Source organism: Lithobates pipiens, unplaced genomic scaffold, assembly GCF_037356315.1.
Source record: "Lithobates pipiens isolate NorthernLeopardFrog02 unplaced genomic scaffold, aLitPip1_a1.2 Scaffold_18, whole genome shotgun sequence".
NCBI lineage: Eukaryota > Metazoa > Chordata > Amphibia > Anura > Ranidae > Lithobates > Lithobates pipiens.
Window position 1 is genome coordinate 203,386,321 of NW_027507758.1, and position 20,516 is coordinate 203,406,836.

The 20,516-nt window shown below is 45.2% G+C and overlaps 1 protein-coding gene across 1 annotated transcript in view; it reads left to right on the forward strand.

The window, feature by feature from the left end:
• Positions 1–20,516, forward strand: part of CAPN9 (calpain 9) — a 1,247,204-nt gene that overhangs the window by 443,627 nt on the left and 783,061 nt on the right. The window contains exon 6 of the mRNA XM_077486535.1: positions 10,041–10,124. Within this exon, the coding sequence (XP_077342661.1) occupies positions 10,041–10,124 (84 nt within the window). The remainder of the gene's footprint in view (positions 1–10,040; positions 10,125–20,516) is intronic.

Below are 20,516 nucleotides of genomic sequence, written 5' to 3' on the forward strand. Positions count from 1 at the left end.
TAGGCAATATACAGGATTTCTCCCAATTTATCTTTAATCCCGCAAGATGTCCAAAATCTTTAATTCTACACATTACCTCCCCTATAGAATGCTGCACATCTCCAAGAAGCAGGAGGAGATCATCTGCAAATAACACTATTTTTTCTTCCTCATCCCCTCTCTTAAATCCCTTTATCCCCAAATTTGATCTAAGGGACATGGCCAGGGGTTCAATTGCCATGGCAAACAAGAGAGGGGACAGAGGGCACCCCTGTCTCCTTCCTCTCTTCAGTTGAATCCCTGCCAAACTACCATTATTTATTTTTATCCTTGCTTCCGGGGACCTATATAGCATTTTCACCCACTTATAAATACCGGACCCACCTGAAATTCCCTCAAAACCCTCCACAAATAGCTCCACTCTATGGTATCAAAGGCCTTGGCAGCATCTAAGATAGGACGGCTCTCTGGCCCTCACCAGCCACTGGTATTTGGAGGTTTAAGAAAACCCTCCTTATATTTATACTTGTGGATCTACCAGGAATAAAGCCTGATTGATCAGGATGTATAAGGTTTTCTATCACTCTATTTAATCTAGCTGCCAAGACCTTTGCTAGGATCTTTACGTCCAAGTTCAATAAGGAGATAGGTCTATATGACGAGGGGTTGAGGGGATCTTTATTTTCTTACGGTATCACTATTATGGTTGATTCCATCATTGAAGATGGAAGCTCTCCTGTTTTTAGTGCCCAATTAAAAACTTTTAACAGTTCAGGCAGTAACACCTCACCAAGGTGGTGGTAAATCTCCACCGGGAGACCGTCTGGGCCTGGAGCTTTTTGTCCTGCCATTTCCTGCACGATGCGCCGGATCTCTTCTATCGTTATAGGACCATCAAGAGTATCCCTGTCTTCCTTAGAGAGGTGAGGTATTGTCAGCCCACTAAAGAATGTGTCCATTTCTTCCCCCTTCTCATCCTGGTTCGAGTGGTATAAATCCTCATAATAAGCTCTAAATCTCTCTAGTATATCTAGCTTATTTGTAGATATCCCACCCTCTACCATTCTGATCCTTGTTACCATAGAAGGTGTCGAGTTCGTTTTTACTAAATGCGCTAGCATCCGACCAACCCTTTCACCTTCTCCAAATGCTTGTTGTTTCTGGAATATATATTTGTTTTCAGCTTTCTCCAATATTATATGACGGTATTCCTGCTGAGCTCTTAACCGTTGTCTGTGGTTATCAATTGTTGGAGCATTTATATACTGGATTTCTAACTTCGCCACTCTCCTTAAGGCCACTTCCTCCCTTTCCCCTGACTGTTTTTTAATTTTAGAGATCTGCTGTATCAGGAGGCCTCGAAGGTAGGCTTTTAATGTATCCCACACCATCCCCTGCGAAACCATGCCTGTGTTCCAATCAACATATTCCTTTAGTGCCTCAAGTAAGTCTTTTGGTTCTCCCATAAGCTCCAACCATACGGGACTAAATCTCCACCCTCGTTGCTGATTTCCCTTCTCCATCTCCAGGGAGGCCATCATTGCTGAATGGTCAGAAAGGCTCCTTGGCATATATTTTATTTTACTTACTAATCCCACTGCCTCATCATTCCCTAGGATCATATCTATCCTTGACAGGGTTGAATGTGAGGCGGAAAGACACGAAAAAGACCAAGCTGTTGGATTCTGGATTCTCCAGAGGTCCTTCAATCCCATTTCTCCCATAAACTGTAAAAAACGTCTTTCTATTGTACTTCATTGTTGTATCCTCCCTTTGGGGAATCCATCCATTGCTTTGTCAATAACCATATTAATATCCCCTACTATCATCAATGGGACCCCCGGTTTATCCAACACAAACTCGACCAGTGCATATAAAATATCCATGGAAGAGGGCGGCGGTATATAAATATTGGCCAGAATCAAAGCCTTTTCCCTTGTCTTACCGTATAAGAAAACATACCTCCCCTGTTCATCAACCTTAACCTGAAAACAATTAAAGGGTGTCCCTACTTTAATCAAAGTACTAACCCCCCTAGAGAAAGAGGTGTGTATCGAGTGGTATTGAATAGGGTATTCGCCCCAACTTAACTGTGAGCTAGAGGCGTTTGTGTCTCCTGTAAACAAAGAAACGTTACCCCTTGTGACCCAGGGGAGGCGATTGTTAAAGAAGGTGTTTCTATTACTATTGATGGGAGAGGGAGTGGGAGGGTGAGATAGAGAAGAGGGGGAGCGGCAAGCATTTCGCTCCTTTGTATGGGGGGGTTAGCAGGTTGCTCTCCCCATATGTGTGCTGTATGGGGTATATTTTGTGTTTGGAGGGTTTTTGGGGGGGGGGTAGAGGGGTGGGGGCGAGGGAAGGGAGGAATTCACGGTAGAATGGTGAGGAAAGCTTTTGTATGGGAAGGTCACATTAGAAGGCCCCAGGGGGTGCCTAGAGAGGCAATGGGAGAAGTGTGTGTATTGAATGGTGGGTGCGATTGGAGAGATGTGGGGGGGGAAGGGTATAAGGGAGGGTAGATATATAGGATGTAGAAAAGGGTGGGAGAATCACACTTTAAGAGCACTGTATAATGAATATTTAACCACAATGAAACAATGTGTAAAAGATAACCACATAAAATTGAGTGTTAAAGATGGAGTATATGAATTTTGTAATAAGGATGATCACTATAATTAGCAATGAGTGAATCCACAGTGTTAAAGAGGGAAAGTTTTATTGTGTATTCCTGGAATGTAAGAGGTCTGGGAGATCTGAGGAAGAGGATGGCGGTTAAGTCAACAGGATACACTATTTAACACTGTGCTGTCCAAGCCTGCCTTGTCTGAGCAATATTCTGTGTTTGGTTCCTTGTCTCCTGCTTGCCGTGTGCTCTACTACTGTTTCTGTTACCGATCTTGGCTTGTTCTTTGACTATCCCTGCCTGATTGTTACCCTGACCTTTGGCGTGTTCTCTGTTTATCCTTGTCTGCTATTTGCCCCAACCTTTGGCTTATCTCCTGACTATCCCTTGTTGTCCTTGGCTGCTGCTTCCTCTATCCTCCTGTAGCCTACCATGAGCGTGAGCTGGGGGACCCTGGGGGACGCAACCTGGAGCCAGTTGCAGCGCAGTCCATCCTCACCACTAGAGGCTCTGATGAATACTTTCGGGCAATTCGACTCCGCACCCTGGGGAATCTTATGCTCTAGCTCTCAGTGGGATCCATGTTGGTGCTCCAGTGGACCTGCTTTTCTGAACCACGCAGAGTTCCATCCACAGCAGTCAGCCATAGGGTCCACTACCTTAGCAGTGCACTCCTGACCCCAAAGGTGTGCATCTGTCACCTGGCCTCAGGTGATCTGATAGTGGGTGTGTTTAACCCTTATCTTTCCTTGCCTGCCTGGGCACTCCTTTTGGGGTTTTACCCCTTTCCTTTCTACCCTATTTTGTTTTTTTTGTCCTTCTAGGTCAGATTGACATTACATGGCATGAGATTATAAAGACCTCATTAGGTAACAACATCAACATTCTTCTTCCAGATCTGGTCATCATAAGTCACCGTCAAGGTCCAGCCTTCATAGCAGAAGCTGTTAATCCTTCTCTAGGCACCGCACCCACCGCCATGTCAGCAGCTCCAAGGAAGGAGCCTGCTGGGGATGTGGGACTGAGTGAGCCATGCTATGCCTGGGTGGTTGCAGAAAAAGATGGTGATTTTCAGCAAATGGAATCTCTGGTGAGGCACGTGGTGCAAGAATCCCTTAAAGAGTGGGGTGAAAACCACATGTAATTTCCAGCAGCCGTTACAGCGTGTTCTCCCACTAGGAGGGCCATCCATCTATGAAGACCTCAGACAATGAGGCAGAGGGAAATGAGAGTCACTTTTCCCTTGTGATGCCAAAAATGGAAGCCAGTTCCTTAGAAATGGAGAAGTTCTTAAGTGGAATACAATGAGACATTTTTGAAAAACGGTCAACCACCATAAGGATAACTGTGTTGCCTTGGGAGTTGGGTAACTCCACAATGAAATCCATAGACAGGTGGCCTCTCTCCATTGGGTATGGGTTGTAGGAGGCCCACTGGAAGATGTTGTGGAGTCTTACTCTGAGCACACACGTAACAAGCAGCTACGAAGGCCGTTAAATCAGCACATAGACTAGGCCACCAGAATTGTTGGGAAATGGCCCAAAAGAGTTGATTCTTCCCAAGGTGGCCAGCAGCCTTAAAAGAAAGGTAAGTCTGGAGCACGGCAGTACAGAGACTCTCTGGGACAAAGCAGTGGTCACAAGGTTTCTCAGGAGGAGCATGGACCTGAGCATAAAGAATTTTGTCACCCAAAGGAGAAGTGAGACTGGTGCGAACCGTAGCCAGAATATGATCAGGAGGAATCACAGGAACCGGAAACGACTCCAACTTGGAAGTGGAGAAAAATTGTTGTGACAAGGCGTCAGCCCTTGCATTCTTAGTAATGGGTAAGAATGAGACAATGTGATTGAAACTGGACAAGAAAAGAGCCCATCGTGGCCTTCTGGGAGAGAGGCGTTTAGCCTCAGACAAGAATGTGAGATTCTTATGGTCAGTAAGACTGAGAACCGGTACAGTGGTACCTTCAAGGAGATGTCTCCATTCTTTCAGGGCTAAAATGATCGCCAACAGCTCTCTGTCACCAATCTCGTAATTGCACTTCACAGGGGACAATTTCTTCGAAAAGTAGCCACAAGGATGCATAGCGCTCTCAGAGGTAGGAAGTTGAGACAGAAGGGCGCCAACTCCAGTCTCAGAATGATCCACCTCAAGGATAAAAGGTAATGTAAGATCAGGATGTGCCAACACAGGAGCAGAAACAAAGGCAGCCTTGTGACTCTCAAAGGCCTTAACGGACTCTGGAGATCAACTCTGTGGGTTACCGTCCTTTCTGGTCATATCAGTCAGGGGCTTGACCAGAGATGAGAAGTTACATATAAACTTCCAATAATAGTTGACAAAGCCCAGGAAACGCTGAAGGGGACATAAACCCATGGGCCGGGGCCACTGTAGGACTGCTGAAAGTTTCTCTGGGTCCATCAAAAAAATATCAGTGGAAATTACATAACCCAGGAATTTAACCTGTTCACGATGGAACTCGCACTTCTCCAATTTACGATAGAGATTGTTCTCTCTTAGTTTCTGAAGCACACGGCAGACATCTGTGTGGTGGCTCTCCAGGGACTTGGAAAATATGAGGATATCATTGAAATAAACCACTACCCATAAATGCAACAAATCTCGAAATACATTGTTAATGAATTCCTGGAAAACTGCCGGGGCGTTACAAAAGTCAAAAGGCATTACAAGGTACTCATAATGGCCTGTTCTGGTATATAATCTAAACGCAGTTTTCCAATCATTGTCCTCCTTAATCGTCACAAGATGGTATTCTCCTCTCAAATCAAGCTTTGTGAAAACCGTTGCTCCCTTGAGGCGGTCAAATAACTCCGTAATCAACTAAATCGGATATCAGCATTCTTAATCGTAAAATGACTGAGTATAATTTCTTTCTTAGAGCGGAACATGGTGCGTTTTTTACCCTGCTTTTTGTGCGTTTGCAGCGTGTTTCTGAAACACACAGCAAAGCTCACATTTTCTGTGCTGTTTGTCATGCGTTTGTGTAAACACACAAATTTTACTTTCAGGGACCATTCACACCTAGCATAGTGGGAGGGCCCGTTTTTTGGCTTGTGTTTCCTGTGATACACATAGGGCGAAGTAGCTCGTGGCACATTTTGGTGTTATATGATACATAGGGGAGCTGGAATTTAGAGGAAAAAAAGGACTGTCTGAACTAGCGGACCTGCCCCCACACGGAACCTATCCGCCGTACTTTTGAAAGTAGAGGCGATTCAGTTCGCATTGTGCGCTATACAAGTATTTCATTCATTCATTCAAATGAACGAACTTGCCCACACACACGGAGGAAAGTCCGTTCATTTTGAGCGTGGCTCCAGGTAGCCGGAACTGGCGAAGGAAGTCAATGTCGCCGCCTTCGGCGGCGAGATTGACATATTATTTTATATCATCCTATATAAGTAAAGTAAATTATCCAGGGTCCATACTGAACCCTGGTCCTTAACAAAAGGGGAGGTATCACCCAGTATATATACGTAACCCTTGTTCTCTTATAGCACATTGACCTATGGTAAGGAGCCTGCATCAGCTATTTGCTGTGCAGTTGCTTCTTTACTACCCATCAAGATTTTTTCACCACCAGTCCTTAAAGCCCCCTCTTTTAAACGTCTTTTCTTTATAGGCTGAAGCCAATCTTGCACCTCACACCAGTCGGCTTCCAAAAAGGAAAATAAAGCCGGTAAATCCCGTGGAGATGAAAGCACAAAAGAGGCTGATCCCCTTTTAACTGTCAGGGAGATTGGGTACCCCCATCGGTAGGTGCCCCCCGAGGACTTTATTTTCTCTAGTATTGGCCGCAGTTGAGCCCTCCGCTGTAAAGTAGCTTTTGATAAGTCGGGTAGAATACTGATCTTGGCGCCTTCATAAACTATCGGGCCTACATCCCATGCTTTCCGACTAATCATCTCCCTATGAGCATATCTATGTAAACACCCGATTACATCCCTCGGTCTGGACAGGTCTATTGCACGTGGGCCTGGAGCTCTGTGGAGTCTGTCAAATTCAATTTCTCCTGGGGCCATATTAACCCCCAGGTTATGGCAGATAGAAACCACAGTCCTGTGTAGATGATCCTCCTCAATACTTTCGGGGATGCCTTTAAATCTGAGATTGTTTCTCCTACTTCGGTCTTCAGCTGCTTCAAATTTTAATTGTATAGTGGATGTCTGTGCTATCTGCTCTCTTTCTAATTTGGACACCCTTTCCTCTATACTATTGAAAGCTGATGTTTCCACATTTACCCTTTTTTCGTTAAAGCATGTACCTCTGACCGTATTGACTGAATTTCCCTTCTGTGTCCCTCCTCCAGTCGGGACACCAGGGCCTCCATTTCTTGGCGCGTTGGGAGAGCCTGCATAATTGTTTTCAGGGCCTCTATTTCTTGGTGAGTTGGAAGGGCTTGCATTACTGATCTTAAATATATAACGCCTGTAGATTCCTCCAATATTTCCCGACATCCCGCCTCTAACCCCGATTCAGGCCTTGCCCGCGCCTGATTTATGTCCAATGCTGCGTCTGGTGATAATGGGAGACTCATCCGAGGTGCTGCCATTGGGATCTCAATACCAGCTGTCTCCCTAGTCTCTAGCATGGACGCCCGAGCTGTTGCTGCTCGTGTATACGGAAAGAAACCTTTAATCTCCTGTTGGACTGACTCCTTTTGCGCAGATTTTTCCTCTCTCCTTCTCCTTGTGCTGTGCATCCCCAATGAGGAGGCAAATTCCAGATTTAGATATCAATAGTGAGGAGAGTGGGGGAAAAAAACTGTGCCCTATATATCAGTATTAGCCCTGTATATAAAATAGTGTAAATACAGCACTCTCCAACAGTTTTTTAACAACGGCTCACCGTAGGCTTCTTTAGCAGTCTTAACTCAGTCTTAATTCAGTATATGAAATAGTGTAGGTTCAGCACTTCTCCAACAGTTTAACAGGCTCACCTCTCCATGTACTTCCATGTGCTTCTTACATTTCTGTGCCTCCAAACCTGCAGATTCCGTCAGTCAGCTTGCTTTCTCAGAGTTCTCCCAGGGCTCCTATCTTTACAATGGGCAGGATGGGTAGGGAGGGATAGGATGGATCTAGGCAGAGAGATGAAGCACTAGCTGCACTAGCAGCCCTGTTGCTCCCAGGGCTGTCTTCTCACAGTGGCACTCGCATCCACCTCTGCCTCCACTCTCTCTCACAGCTACTCCTCCGTCTCCTCTACTCCCTCCTCCGCCCCACCGCCGAGCTGTCCGTCCGCCCTCCGCACCGAACGGATCAATTCCCAGCAGGGAGGAAGGCAGCGCAACGCAGCACAGCACGGATGCCAACGGCTCAGCGGAATCTCGGCAGGCACAGAAAACAAACAGGAGCGCTCAGCGGGGACACAGCGAGGGCCACAGCTTCTCTCAGCAAGTCAACGATAGTAACATCCGTAGCATCCGTAAGGGTTCACAAACCGCGTGCTGCCATCGGCTTCTCGAGCGGGATGCTGGAGGGGAAGAATCAGCGCTCACGTTACGCCGCCATTCGCTAAGCCACGCCCCAGCGAGATTGACACATCGCTGGCCACATCACCTGGTATGGACTTAAAGGGGAAGCCCTGCGCCAAAAAAAAAACGTTCCCCCCAAGGTCCATATCAGACCCTTATGCGAGCACGCTACCCGGCCAGTCAGGAAAGGGGGTGGGGACGAGCGAGCGCCCCCCCCTCCTCCTGAGCCGTACTAGGCCACATGCCCTCAACATGGGGGGGTGCACCCCACCCCAAAGCACCTTGTCCCCATGTTGATGAGGACAAGGGCCTCTTCCCGACAACCCTGGCCATTGGTTGTCAGGGTCTGCTGCTGGGGGGCTTATCAGAATCCGGGAGCCCCCTTTAACAAGGGGGCCCCCGGATACTGGCCCCCACACTATGTGAATGAGTATGGGGTACAATGTACCCCTACCCATTCACCTGTGAAAAAAAATGTAAATAAAACACAACACACGAGGGTTAAAAATAGTTTATTGCACAGCTCCAGGGGTCTTTTTCTGTCTTGGGGGGGTCTTGTCCCCCTCTTCGGTTCTTCTTGCTGGGCCTCCTCCTTCCAGCTCTTTTACTGGCGGTGGCCCGGTCTTCTGTTGCTGCTGTCTTCGCCGCCTTCTGTTCTTCTCTTCTTGAGATGTTGCCTCGTCGCTGTCTCTGGCCGCAATGACAGGGACGCGGCGTGCAGCAACTTATATAGGGACATCACCGGGTGATGTCCCCGCACATTATGATGTCACATTCCCGGAGGATGCCCGGCAAGAAGAACCGAAGAGGGGTACAAGACCCCCGGAAGTTGGAAGAAGACCCCTGGGCAGCGGCGAAGAAGAAAGCCAGGCTAGTAAAAGAGCTAGCAGAAGATAGCGGAGGAGTCCAGCGAGAAGACCCCCCAAGATGGAAGATAACCCCCGGAGCTGTGCAATAAACGATTTTTAACCCTTGTGTGTTGTGTTTTATGTACATTTTTTTCACAGGTGAATGAGTAGGGGTACATTGTACCCCATACTCATTCACATAGGGTGGGGGGCCGGTATCCGGGGGTACCCTTATTAAAGGGGGCTCCCAGATTCCGATAAGCCCCCCACCCGCAGACCCCGACAACCAACGGCCAGGGACATCGGGAAGAGGCCCTTGTCCTCATCAACATGGGGACAAGGTGCTTTGGGGTGGGGGGGGTGCGCTTTGGGGTGGGAGGCCGCATGGCCCCCCCTTCCCCAAAGCACCCCCCCATGTTGAGGGCACGTGGCCTGGTACGGCTCAAGAGGGGGGATGCTAACTCGTCCCCACCCCCTTTCCTGACCGGCCAGGTAGCGTGCTGGGATAAGGGTCTCATATGGACCTGGGGGGGACCCCACGCTGTTGTTTCGGCGTAGGGATTCCCCTTTAAGTCCATACCAGGTGACGGGGCCAGGGACGTGTCAATCTCACCGCCGAAGGCGGCGACATTGACTTCCTTCGCTAGTCCCAGCTACCTGGAGCTGCGCTTAAAATGAATGGACTTTTCTCCGTGCGGGAAAAGTCAGTTCATTTCAAAAGTACGGCGGACTAGCACACACACGGCCGTATTGTCCGCCGGACTGCGAGTCCGGTGGACAAATTTTGATGCAAAACTACTTTCTAAGTCCGCCGGACTTTTCGGTAAAAAAAGTCCGCCGGAGCCCACACACGGGGAGATTTTCCGGCAGACTCGAGTCCGCCAGACTTTTCCGCCGGATTGTTTGATCGCGTGTACGCGGCATTACTCTTTAAGTTTGATGAAATTTCACCCTTATGCCTGGTTATTCCAAATCAGTTTTTGTGTTTGTGTTCTGGCTTTAAAACCCATTCTAAAAAGGGCTCTATATTAATACCTAAAGTATTTTATATATATTGTTTCTCTGAATCACATTATTTTCTCTGCTTGTTTTATAGATCACAAGTTCTGCTGAAACAGAAGCAAAAACCCCTCAGGGACTTGTAAAAGGTCATGCTTACTCAATAACTGGCTTAGACGTGGTATGTAGTGTATCTATTTATTTATGTATACATTTAACAATAATTAAAACAAACACATGGTATGTGGCTCTTAACCACTTCAATACAGGGCACTTTCGCCCCCTTCCTTCCCAGCCCAATTTTCAGCTTTCATCGCTCTAGCGCTTTCAGTGACAATTGCGTGGTCATGCTACACTGTACCCAAATTACATTTTTATCATTTTGTTCGCACAAATAGAGCTTTATTTTGGTGGTATTTATTCACGACTCCGTTTTTTATTTTTTGCGATATAAGCGCAAAAAAGCGGAAATTTGGAAAAAAAACAACATTTTCTTTTTTCTATTTTAAAAGAAATCCAATAAAATCAAATTTTGTCATAAATTTAAGCCAAAATGTATTCTGCTACATGTTTTTGGTAAAAAAAAAAATCTGTAAAGTGTATAATAATTGGTTTGTGTGATCACGGACATATGTACGCAAATGATCATGTACATATGTGTGCAGGTGATCACGTATATATGTGTGCAGATAATCATTGGAACATGTGATTTTAGTGGGACATATGTGGGGGACATGTTTTTATTATTAGGGACATGTGTTTTTATTATTTGGGGACATGTATGTTTTGGGGACATATGTGGGGACTGTGTTTATACTGTGTGGTGTGTTGTGTATTACACTAGACTGGTGATCAGTGAGTAAAAAGCTGTAAAAAACAGCTCATACTCACTGATCATCAGCCGGCTGCAGCGATCTGCTCTCCTCTCCTCAGCGATGACTTCTGTGTGAGGAGAGGAGGAGCCGATTGCCTAGCAACCGGCTGTTTGTTTACATCACATGACGGCCGTGATTGGACACGGCCGTCATGTGATCAGGAGGGCCAATCAGAGAGCCCTCCTGCCGATCTGAGATGCGCCGTGTCCGGGTGACACGGGCGCATCGGGACCATTGACATTTATACAGTGCTATAAATAAGCATTAATTGCTGTATAAATGTCACTGGCGGGTTAACACTAGGGGGCGATAAAGGGGTTAAATGTGGTGACTAGGGAGTGATTCTATCTGTGGGGGTATGGGGCTAACTGGGGCAGGAGACCGATCGGTGTTCCTATATACTAGGTACATACGATCTGTCTTCGCTCCCCTGACAGTACGTGGATCTGTGTGTTTAAACACACACTGATCCCCGTTCCTGCTTTGTCACAAGCAATCACAGGTGACTAAACATCGCGGCCACCGGGCACACACATCGGCTCTTTGGTTACTATGCCGACAGGAAGCTGAGGATGTCATTTGACGCCCACCCAGTAGGGGAGATCCTATGGCCGGGTATCTAATTTACTACTGTGAACCTGGTGATATTCTCTGGATATTCTTTGATTCCTTTTTTTTGTTCCATAACGAGTTTATTATAAAGAAAAGCAAAATAACATGCACAAGAGAAATGTCAGGAACATCCAAAATATGAGTGACAATATGTAAATTTAACAAGGGGTTGGGTGGTGCTGCCCATCACCTGAAGAGTGAACATCACAGGGGTGCATCACACATCTCAGATGAAGGTGCAAGTGCTAGATTAAATACTTATGACAAGAAGTGTTGTGTACAAATAATACAATTATTAATAAATCCAGTGTTTACAGTGCTTAATCCCTAGGGTATATATTCCAAACCAATAACGTGTACATATTTAATAAAAATAATACAATATAAAAAATTTAAAAGGTAGGAGTGTATGTGTATCAAAAAAAAAAAAAAATCAAGAAAGTTCATCAATAAATCCATCAGAGAAATTCCTCAACCAATTCCATCAGAAGAAAAAGTTTATCTAATATGTGCAAATAAACATATAATTAATTCCAATCTTTAGTGCAAATTTCAGAAATTTCCAGGTGACTTGTGGAGGTATCCAAAGTGACTTGTGCGTGTACTTAATCACAGATCGTGTGCAGAGGATGAAGTAACACCCCTTCAGTTCCACACTCACCAGATCTTTATAAAAACGCATGTAGTGGGTATAATAGCGACATTCAGAACCATGGGGTATCCAGAACCTTGGGTAAACCGCATGCAGTAGCTGTAGCTGCTGTATTTAAAGCCATCGCCTTCTCCGTAATACATCAAAACTGTGGGGTATCTTTTGCTCTCCTACACAGAAGTTGTCTGAGGTACTCAGGCCAAGAGGGGAGGCAGCAGCCCAGCCTATACCTAAGCGTGGAAGCCTATAAATTATATATGAGTGACGATATGCACACTAATACAAGGGATATGATACATGAACCGGCAAAAAATGTATTGAACATGTCCGATCTCTTGTAATTTTATTATGGCCACAAGGGAAGCACATCAGGATACATGCTAGGTAATATACCTGTAGCGCTGGCTCCTGAAGAGCATGCGCTATGTTTTTATAAATTTAAGGTTACAGTTTGGTTTGGGTGAAATTGTTTAAATTTGGACGTTACTCTATATTAGACAGAAGAGCACCATATGAGAGGTACAATAAAAAACAGATGTTCAAATAGAACAAGTTGCATTAAATTTAATTTTAAAATTCACCACTGCAGAAAGGTTAAAGGAATTGTATAGCTACAAGACTATTATATTACTGCATTGAATATAAAATAGGTGTTTACACCAACAATGCAAAAAATAAAAAAAAGAATATGTGGCCAATATCAGATAACATATAAATGTTTTAACCTTGTTTAAGAAAGAAAAGTATCCAGACAAACTCTAATTATCAAAACAGGAATCAAACATATAACATTTTTTAAAAACCTGTGTATAAACACACACTGGTTTTTACAATTTTTATATGTTTGATTCCCATTTTGATAATGAGATCTTGTCTGGATATATATACACACGTGAGATGGACTGTCATGTGGGGTCATAATGTGTGACACTGTCACCTAAATATAATACAATGACTGGAACAAAAAGAAAAAAAAAATAGAGAGGGACCTATAGTGCCGATAAATATGCACAGAGATGAATTTATGACTGCCCAGAACTACAAAGAATTGTAATGATATCTAAGCTTTCTTAATAAGAGTTGATGGTCCACTCTACATTTAGGCCATACGGAGAATAGGACTGCAACTCAAATATCCAGATATATATCATAGCCCCGCCCCTCCAAGGAGGGATGTACCTGTAAATAACCACAAATTGTGGTTATGGAAGCCTTCTGGATATATGAGTTGCAGTCCTACTCTCCATGTGGCCTAAACGTAGAGTGGAACTTCAACACTTTTATTAATAAAGCTTAGCTATCATTACAATTCTTTGAAGTTCTGGGCAGTCATAAATGCATATTTATTGGCACTATACGCCCCTCTCTATTTTTTGTTTTTATTTATTTTTTTGTTCCAGTCATTGGATTATATTTAGGTGACACTGTCACATATTATGACCCCACATGAGAGTCCATCTCACGTGTGTATATGTGTATATATATATATATATATATATATATATATATATATATACATACATACACACACACACACACACACACACACACACACACACACACACACACACACACACACACACAGTGGGGACGGAAAGTATTCAGACCCCCTTACATTTTTCAATCTTTGTTATATTGCAGCCATTTGCTTAAATCATTTAAGTTCATTTTTTCCTCATTAATGTACACTGTCCATTTAAGAGAACTGCTGTTGCGCTCCGCTCCTACACTGTCTCACATGATGCACCCTCCTGGGAGGGATCTGCTACATCTCCCTCTTCCGCTCCAACTCCAGTTACCGGGAAGGACTATTCTTGTAACCGCAATTATAGACTCTGGAGCCTGCAGTTGTGTTGGGGCCTTTGTTACCCTACATCAACTGCCTGTATGCACCAAGGGGCAGGAATTTACTGTGCATCTTGCAGACGGTTCTGGTCTCAAGTCTGGGCCAGTTACACAAGAAACTTTACCCATTTTCTGCTAGACTTCCTCAGAACACAATGAACTTCTCAGTTTGGATGTCATAACCTCCCCCATGTTCACTATTATCCTGGGACTACCTTGGCTGAAGGCTCATAACCCTCCTATGGACTGGCTCACTGGAGAAGCCTCCTTCTCTTCTAATTGTAGCACTGACCCCCGAAGGAGCTGCTGATTTGATTGGGCTTACCGTATCTTCTCCTTCTCGATCTGTGTCTAGGGGTTCCCGTGGTAGATGGCCCAGTAAACTCAGAGACTGATGACAGGTCCTCATAAAGGGATTTTTATTTGCAAAACGTAGACAATGAACAGTCTCTCAAAAATAGGATCAGAGGGTTAGGAAGGAAGTTCAGGTACTCTTAGTGTCAAAGTCAAATAATGAAGGACTTGCTTACTTTGACTAAATCTGGAGAATAGCCATTCACAACTGGATGTTCACTCAAGTTGGATAGTCCCTCTCTCACAAGGCCTAGCAGTCAACAAGGTGCGTTACTCAGAAACAAGTCTCTGCCACAGACGTTGGTGTAGAACATACAGGAATACGTCTCTGCCACAGACGGTGTTGTATACTTCAGGAAACTAACACTTATGGAACACTCGTGTGATACCTGGATCTTTAAGCCAGCTTGGCGATACCCATGAGACAGGATTCACTTAGGTACTTCAGCCCTTCCAGGCTCTTGCTAAGAAACCAACCCGTACATGGTCTTCTTCTGAAGAGTCCTCCCCTGGATAGCTATGAAGTTAGTGGGCCACTCCAACTACTGGAGACGGCACCAGACCACCTCAGAATCCTGCTTTAGTTTCCTTGCCTCAGGCTAGCCAGCCCTGAGACAACAAGCTGGGTGGATCCGCACCCCAGGCCATAGCTTTCCTGGGGGCTGGTCAGGAGGACCAGGACCATGGAGTCAGAACATCCTTATGGACCGCCGGAACCCCAAACCACGTGACATCCACATCTTAAGTACCCTCTCTCATAGAGCACAGCAAGAGTGACACTCCCACTGGGCAGGCTCTGAAAGAAAGTAAACCCAACTAGACTGTGGTTCCATGCCTGCCAGAAGAGGCAGTGCCCCCTGTGGCCAGGCTGAACATCCTATAGTCCAGTCAGACTGATGCTGAGATCCAAATTTAGAACAATTGTACCTGAACCAAACATGCTCTTCAGGACCCGGCGCTACATACTGTCAGACATTGTCACCCGGAAAAGTCTGTTAATCCTGCTCCTCTCCTCAGTATCCACTCTGACCCTGAAACTATGAAGTTAGTACCTGTAGCATACCATGGATTCCTGGATGTGTTTAATAAGAAGAATGCTGATACTCTTCCTCCCCACCGGACTTACGATTGTCCCATTGAACTTTTACCAGGGGCCGAGATTCCTTTTGTCCAAATTTACCCTTTCTCTGAACCCAAACTGGAGGCCCTGTGCAAATACATTGATTAAAGCCTGGAAAAAGGGCTCAGTCGGGCCTCTTCCTCTCCAGCAGGGGCCGGTATCTTCTTTGTGGAGAAAAAGGCTCATTCCTTGAGACCCTGCGTAGATTACCGTGATCTTAATAAAATAATCATCAAGAACCGGTATCCACTTCCATTAATCCCTGAATTGTTCCAAAGAATGTGAGGTGCACGAGTTTTCTCCAAGTTTGATTTGAGAGGTGCTTACAATTTGGTTCGAATCGGGAAGGGAGACAAATGGAAGACTGCCTTCAGGACATGTTTTGGGCATTTTGAATACTTGGTCATGCCCTTCGGTCCCTCTGCAATGCCCCCGCCACATTCCAGCACCTGGTAAATTATGTTTTTCGGGACTTCCTTCACCTGTTTATCATTGTCTATCTCAATGATATTCTTATTTTCTCTGACTCGCTCAAAGCCCATCGTACTCACGTAATGAAGGTTTTTAGCCAACTTCGGGAACATCACCTCTATGCCAAGGCATAGAAGTGTGACTTTGAAAGACAGACATTACACTTTCTGGGTCTTGTCATCTCCGCTGATGGTATCTCCATGGATCCCCAGAAAGTCGTTGCTGTCCTGGAATGGCCAGCTCCTACAGACCGAAAGGTGGTACAAAGGTTTGTGGGATTTGATAACTTTTACAGGAAATTAATTAAGAACTTTTCAGGTATTACCGCTGCCATTACCCTTTTAACTAAGAAGCATGTTCCCTTCCGGTGGAGTCCAGAAGTAGGGATGAGCTTCGAGTTCGAGTCTAACTCATGTTCTACTCGAACATTGCCTGTTCGCCTGTTCAGCGAACAGTGAACAATTTGGGCTGTTCGCAGCAAATTCGAAAAGCCGGAACACCCTATACAAGTCTCTGGGAGAAATCGAAAGTGCTAATTTTAAAGGGTAATATGCAGGTTACTGTCCTAAAAAGTGTTTGGGGACCCGGGTCCTGCCCCAGGGGACATGGATCAATGCAAAAAAAGTTTTAAAAACTGACGTTTTTTCAGGAGCAGTGATTTTAATAATGATTAAAGTGAAACAATAAAAGTGTAATATTCCTTTAAATTTCGTAGCTGGGGGGTATCTATAGTATGCCTGTGAAGGGGCGCATGTTTCTGGTGCTTAGAACTGTCCCGGCACAAAGTGTCATTTGTGCAGGAAAAAAAGTCTTTTAAAATCACTTGCGGCTATTGTCGGGTCCCGTAATACAGAGAACACTCAATGAGTGTTCTCTGCATTAGCCGACAATTCATTCATTCATTGATAAACAAAAAAAAAAAAAAGCGTGGGGGTTCCCCTAAATTCAATTACCAGGCCCTTCAGGTCTGACATGGATATTAAGGGGAACCCCGTGTCAAATTAAAAAAAAAAATTGACGTGGGGGTCCCCCTAAATATCCATAACCAGACCTTTCAGGTCTGATATGGATATTAAGGGGAACCCCGCATCAAATTTAAAAAAAATTGACGTGGGGGTCCCCCTAAAAATCCATATCAGACCCTTTATCCGAGCACGCAACCTGGCAGGCCACAGGAAAAGAGGGGGGGACGAGAGAGCGCCCCCCCTCCCTCCTGAACCGTACCAGGCCACATACCCTCAACATTGGGAGGATGCTTTGGGGGTCTGTGACCCCTCAAAGCACCTTGTCCCCATGTTGATGAGGACAAGGGCCTCATCCTCACAACCCTGGCCGTTGGTTGTGAGGGTCTGCGGGCGGGGGGCTTATCAGAATCTGGAAGCCCCCTTTAACAAGGGGACCCCCAGATCCCGCCCCCCCCCCCTGTTTGAAATGGAAAGGGGGTACAAAAGTACCCCTACCATTTCACAAAGAAAGTGTCAAAATGGTTAAATAAGACAAACACACTTTTGAAAAATTCCTTTATTAAAAATAAAAAAAATAAAAAAAAGATTCCAGCGGTGCTAATCCACTCTTGCTATCCAGCGACGGGTCTCCGGGGTCCAGCGATGGATGATCATATCCAGCGACGGGGGATCTCTCAGTCCAGCGCTGTCCATACATCCTTCTTCTGTCTCCACTCCGGAGACACTGCAGAGATCCCAGTGCTGACGTTTCTTATATTAGGAGGGCGGGGCCACCCGTCACCTGACCCCGCCCCTCTGACGCTGGAGAGGGAAGCCAGGGGTTCCCCAGTGACGTGTGGGTGACCCCACCCCCTCTGATGTAACGGAAACCACGCTTTTTTTTTTTTTTTATCAATGAATGAATGAATTGTCGGCTAATGCAGAGAACACTCATTGAGTGTTCTCTGTATTACGGGACCCGACAATAGCCGCAAGTGATTTTAAAAGACTTTTTTTCCTGCACAAATGACACTTTGTGCAGGGACAGTTCTAAGCACCAGAAACATGCGCCCCTTCACAGGCATACTACAGATACCCCCCAGCTACGAAATTTAAAGGAATATTACACTTTTATTGTTTCACTTTAATCATTATTAAAATCACTGCTCCTGAAAAAACTTCAGTTTTTAAAACTTTTTTTTGCATTGATCCATGTCCCCTGGGGCAGGACCCGGGTCCCCAAACACTTTTTAGGACAGTAACCTGCATATTACCCTTTAAAATGAGCACTTTAGATTGTGAACGTTCGAGTCCCATAGACTTTAATAGGGTTCTAAAGTTCACATGAAGTTTAGGTCTGTTCGCAGGTTCTGGTGCGAACCGAACAGGGGGTGTTCGGCTCATCCCTATCCTGAAGCACAGGCATCTTTTGAGCAGCTTAAAGCCTTGTTCACCTCTGCCCCCATCCTTCAGCATCCTGATCCATCCTTGGCCTATGTTCTGTAGGTGGATGCCTCTGAGAATGCTGTAGGGGCCATATTATCACAACGACAGGGTCCTAAATCATTGCATCATCCCGTGGCTTTTTTCTCCAAGAAATTGAATTCTTCAAAGAGAAATTAGGTTGTGGGGGACCGGGAGTTGTTGGCCATTAAAGCTGCCCTTGAAGAATGGCGTTATCTGTTGGAAGGTGCTCTTCACCCCATACTCATTTTCACTGACCACAAGAAACTCAAGTACTTGAGAACAGCTAAGAGATTCAGACCTTGGCAGGCAAGATGGGCATTGTTCTTCTCCCATTTCACATATCATATAAATTTCTGCCCTGGTTCTAAGAACGGTAAACCAGATGCGCTGTCGTGCATGTTCCATGATTCGGTTCTGCCCTCGGAAGCAGACACTATCCTACCAGCCAAAAACATTCTTCTTCTCCAATCAGATCTGATAATAACCCAAGTAAGAGCCGAATTGTTGAAGCACCCCCCTTCTCAAGACCTATGCCTCCAGCTGAAGGACGGACTCTATTACCATAATGAACAGGTTTTTGTCCCAGAACAGTTTAGAGTCTCCATCCTGAAGCATTTCCACGATCATCCCTTGACGGGTCACTTTGAAATTCACAAGAGCAACGATATAGTTTCTTGTTCTTTTTGGTGGCCAGATTTAATACAGGACTGTAAAAAATATGTCAGATCCTGTGTGACCTGTCAACGCAGCAAGACTAATTGAGCCAAGACTTGTGGACTATTGGAATGCCTTCCTGTGCCTAAGAAACCATGGAGCATGATATCCATAGATTTCATTGTTGAGCTCCCTCCAGCTGAGAACTTTACCACCATATTTCTTACATAGTTAGCAAGGTTGAATAAAGACACCAGTCCATCCAGTTCAACCTAAGTGAGTGTCTACAATTGTCCCTATCCCTGTACATTGCACATTCACATAGGTCCCTACTAGGGATGAGCCAAACACCCCCCCGGTTCGGTTCGCACCAGAACTTTCGAACGGACCGAAAATTCGTACGAACTTTAGAACCCCATTAAAGTCTATGGGACTCGAATGTTCAAAATTAAAAGTGCTAATTTTAATGGCTAATATGCAAGATACTGTCCTAAAAAGGGTTTGGGGACCTGGCTCCTGCCCCAGGGGACATGGGTCAATGCCTAAAATGTTTTTAAAAATGGCAGTTTTGGCGGGAGCACTGATTTTAATGACAATTAAAGTGAAATATTCCTTTAAATATCGTGCCTGGGGGTGTCTATAGTATGTCTGTGAAGTGCCAGGTGTTTCCCGTGTTTAGAACAGTCCCTGCAAAAAATGACATTTAACGGAAATAACGTCATTTAAAACTGCTTGCGGTTTTAATGTTATATCTGGTTCCGGCAATATGTATGAAAATCATTGAGAAGAATGGCATGGGTAGCCCCCCCTGCCCATTACCAGCCCCTTTGGGTCTTGTACGGATATTAAGGGGAACCCTGTACCCATATTAAAAAAAGGAAATATGTGTGCCCCCCAGGCCCTATATACTCAGAACAGCAGTATACAGGCGGTGCAAACAAGACAGGGACTGTGTAGGTTTGTTGTGTTAAGTAGAATCTGTTTGTAATTTTCAACTGGTACATTTTTAAAGTGTAGCTCCAGTCAAAAAATCTATTTTTAAGCTTTTTGGAAAACATAGGGAAGGGTTATCACCCCTGTATAATTTGTTTTGCCGTCCGTCTTTTTTCATCTCACTTGCTGTTGTCTCCTTCCGTTTGCAAGTAGGAGATGTTTGTAAGTTGGATGTTTGAAAGTAGGGGCCTGCCCTATATGCTCTGCAGAAATGGTGGAAAACAAGGTGTTGGTGTTGCCACAACATTGTAAGCCCTCAAAGTGACTCTTGGTGGGCGCTGGAGCGCCCTGCTGTGAACGATTATATGAAGAATTGTAATTACATGCCATTGTTGAACAGTGGTAGAAAAATTGACCTTTGGTGGTTGTGGTGCTGGTGCCACAACACTATAAGTCCTCACAGTTACTCTGGGTGGGCACAGGAACGGGCCCTCCTGTGAACTATTATATCAAGAATTGTAATTACATGCCCCTGTTAAGCAGGGGTTTAAAAATTGGGCCTTAGGCACTGGTGCTGGTGCCACCACACTGCAACCTCTCCCATATACTCTAGTTGTAGTGCAGGAATGAGCCCTGCTGCAAAGCA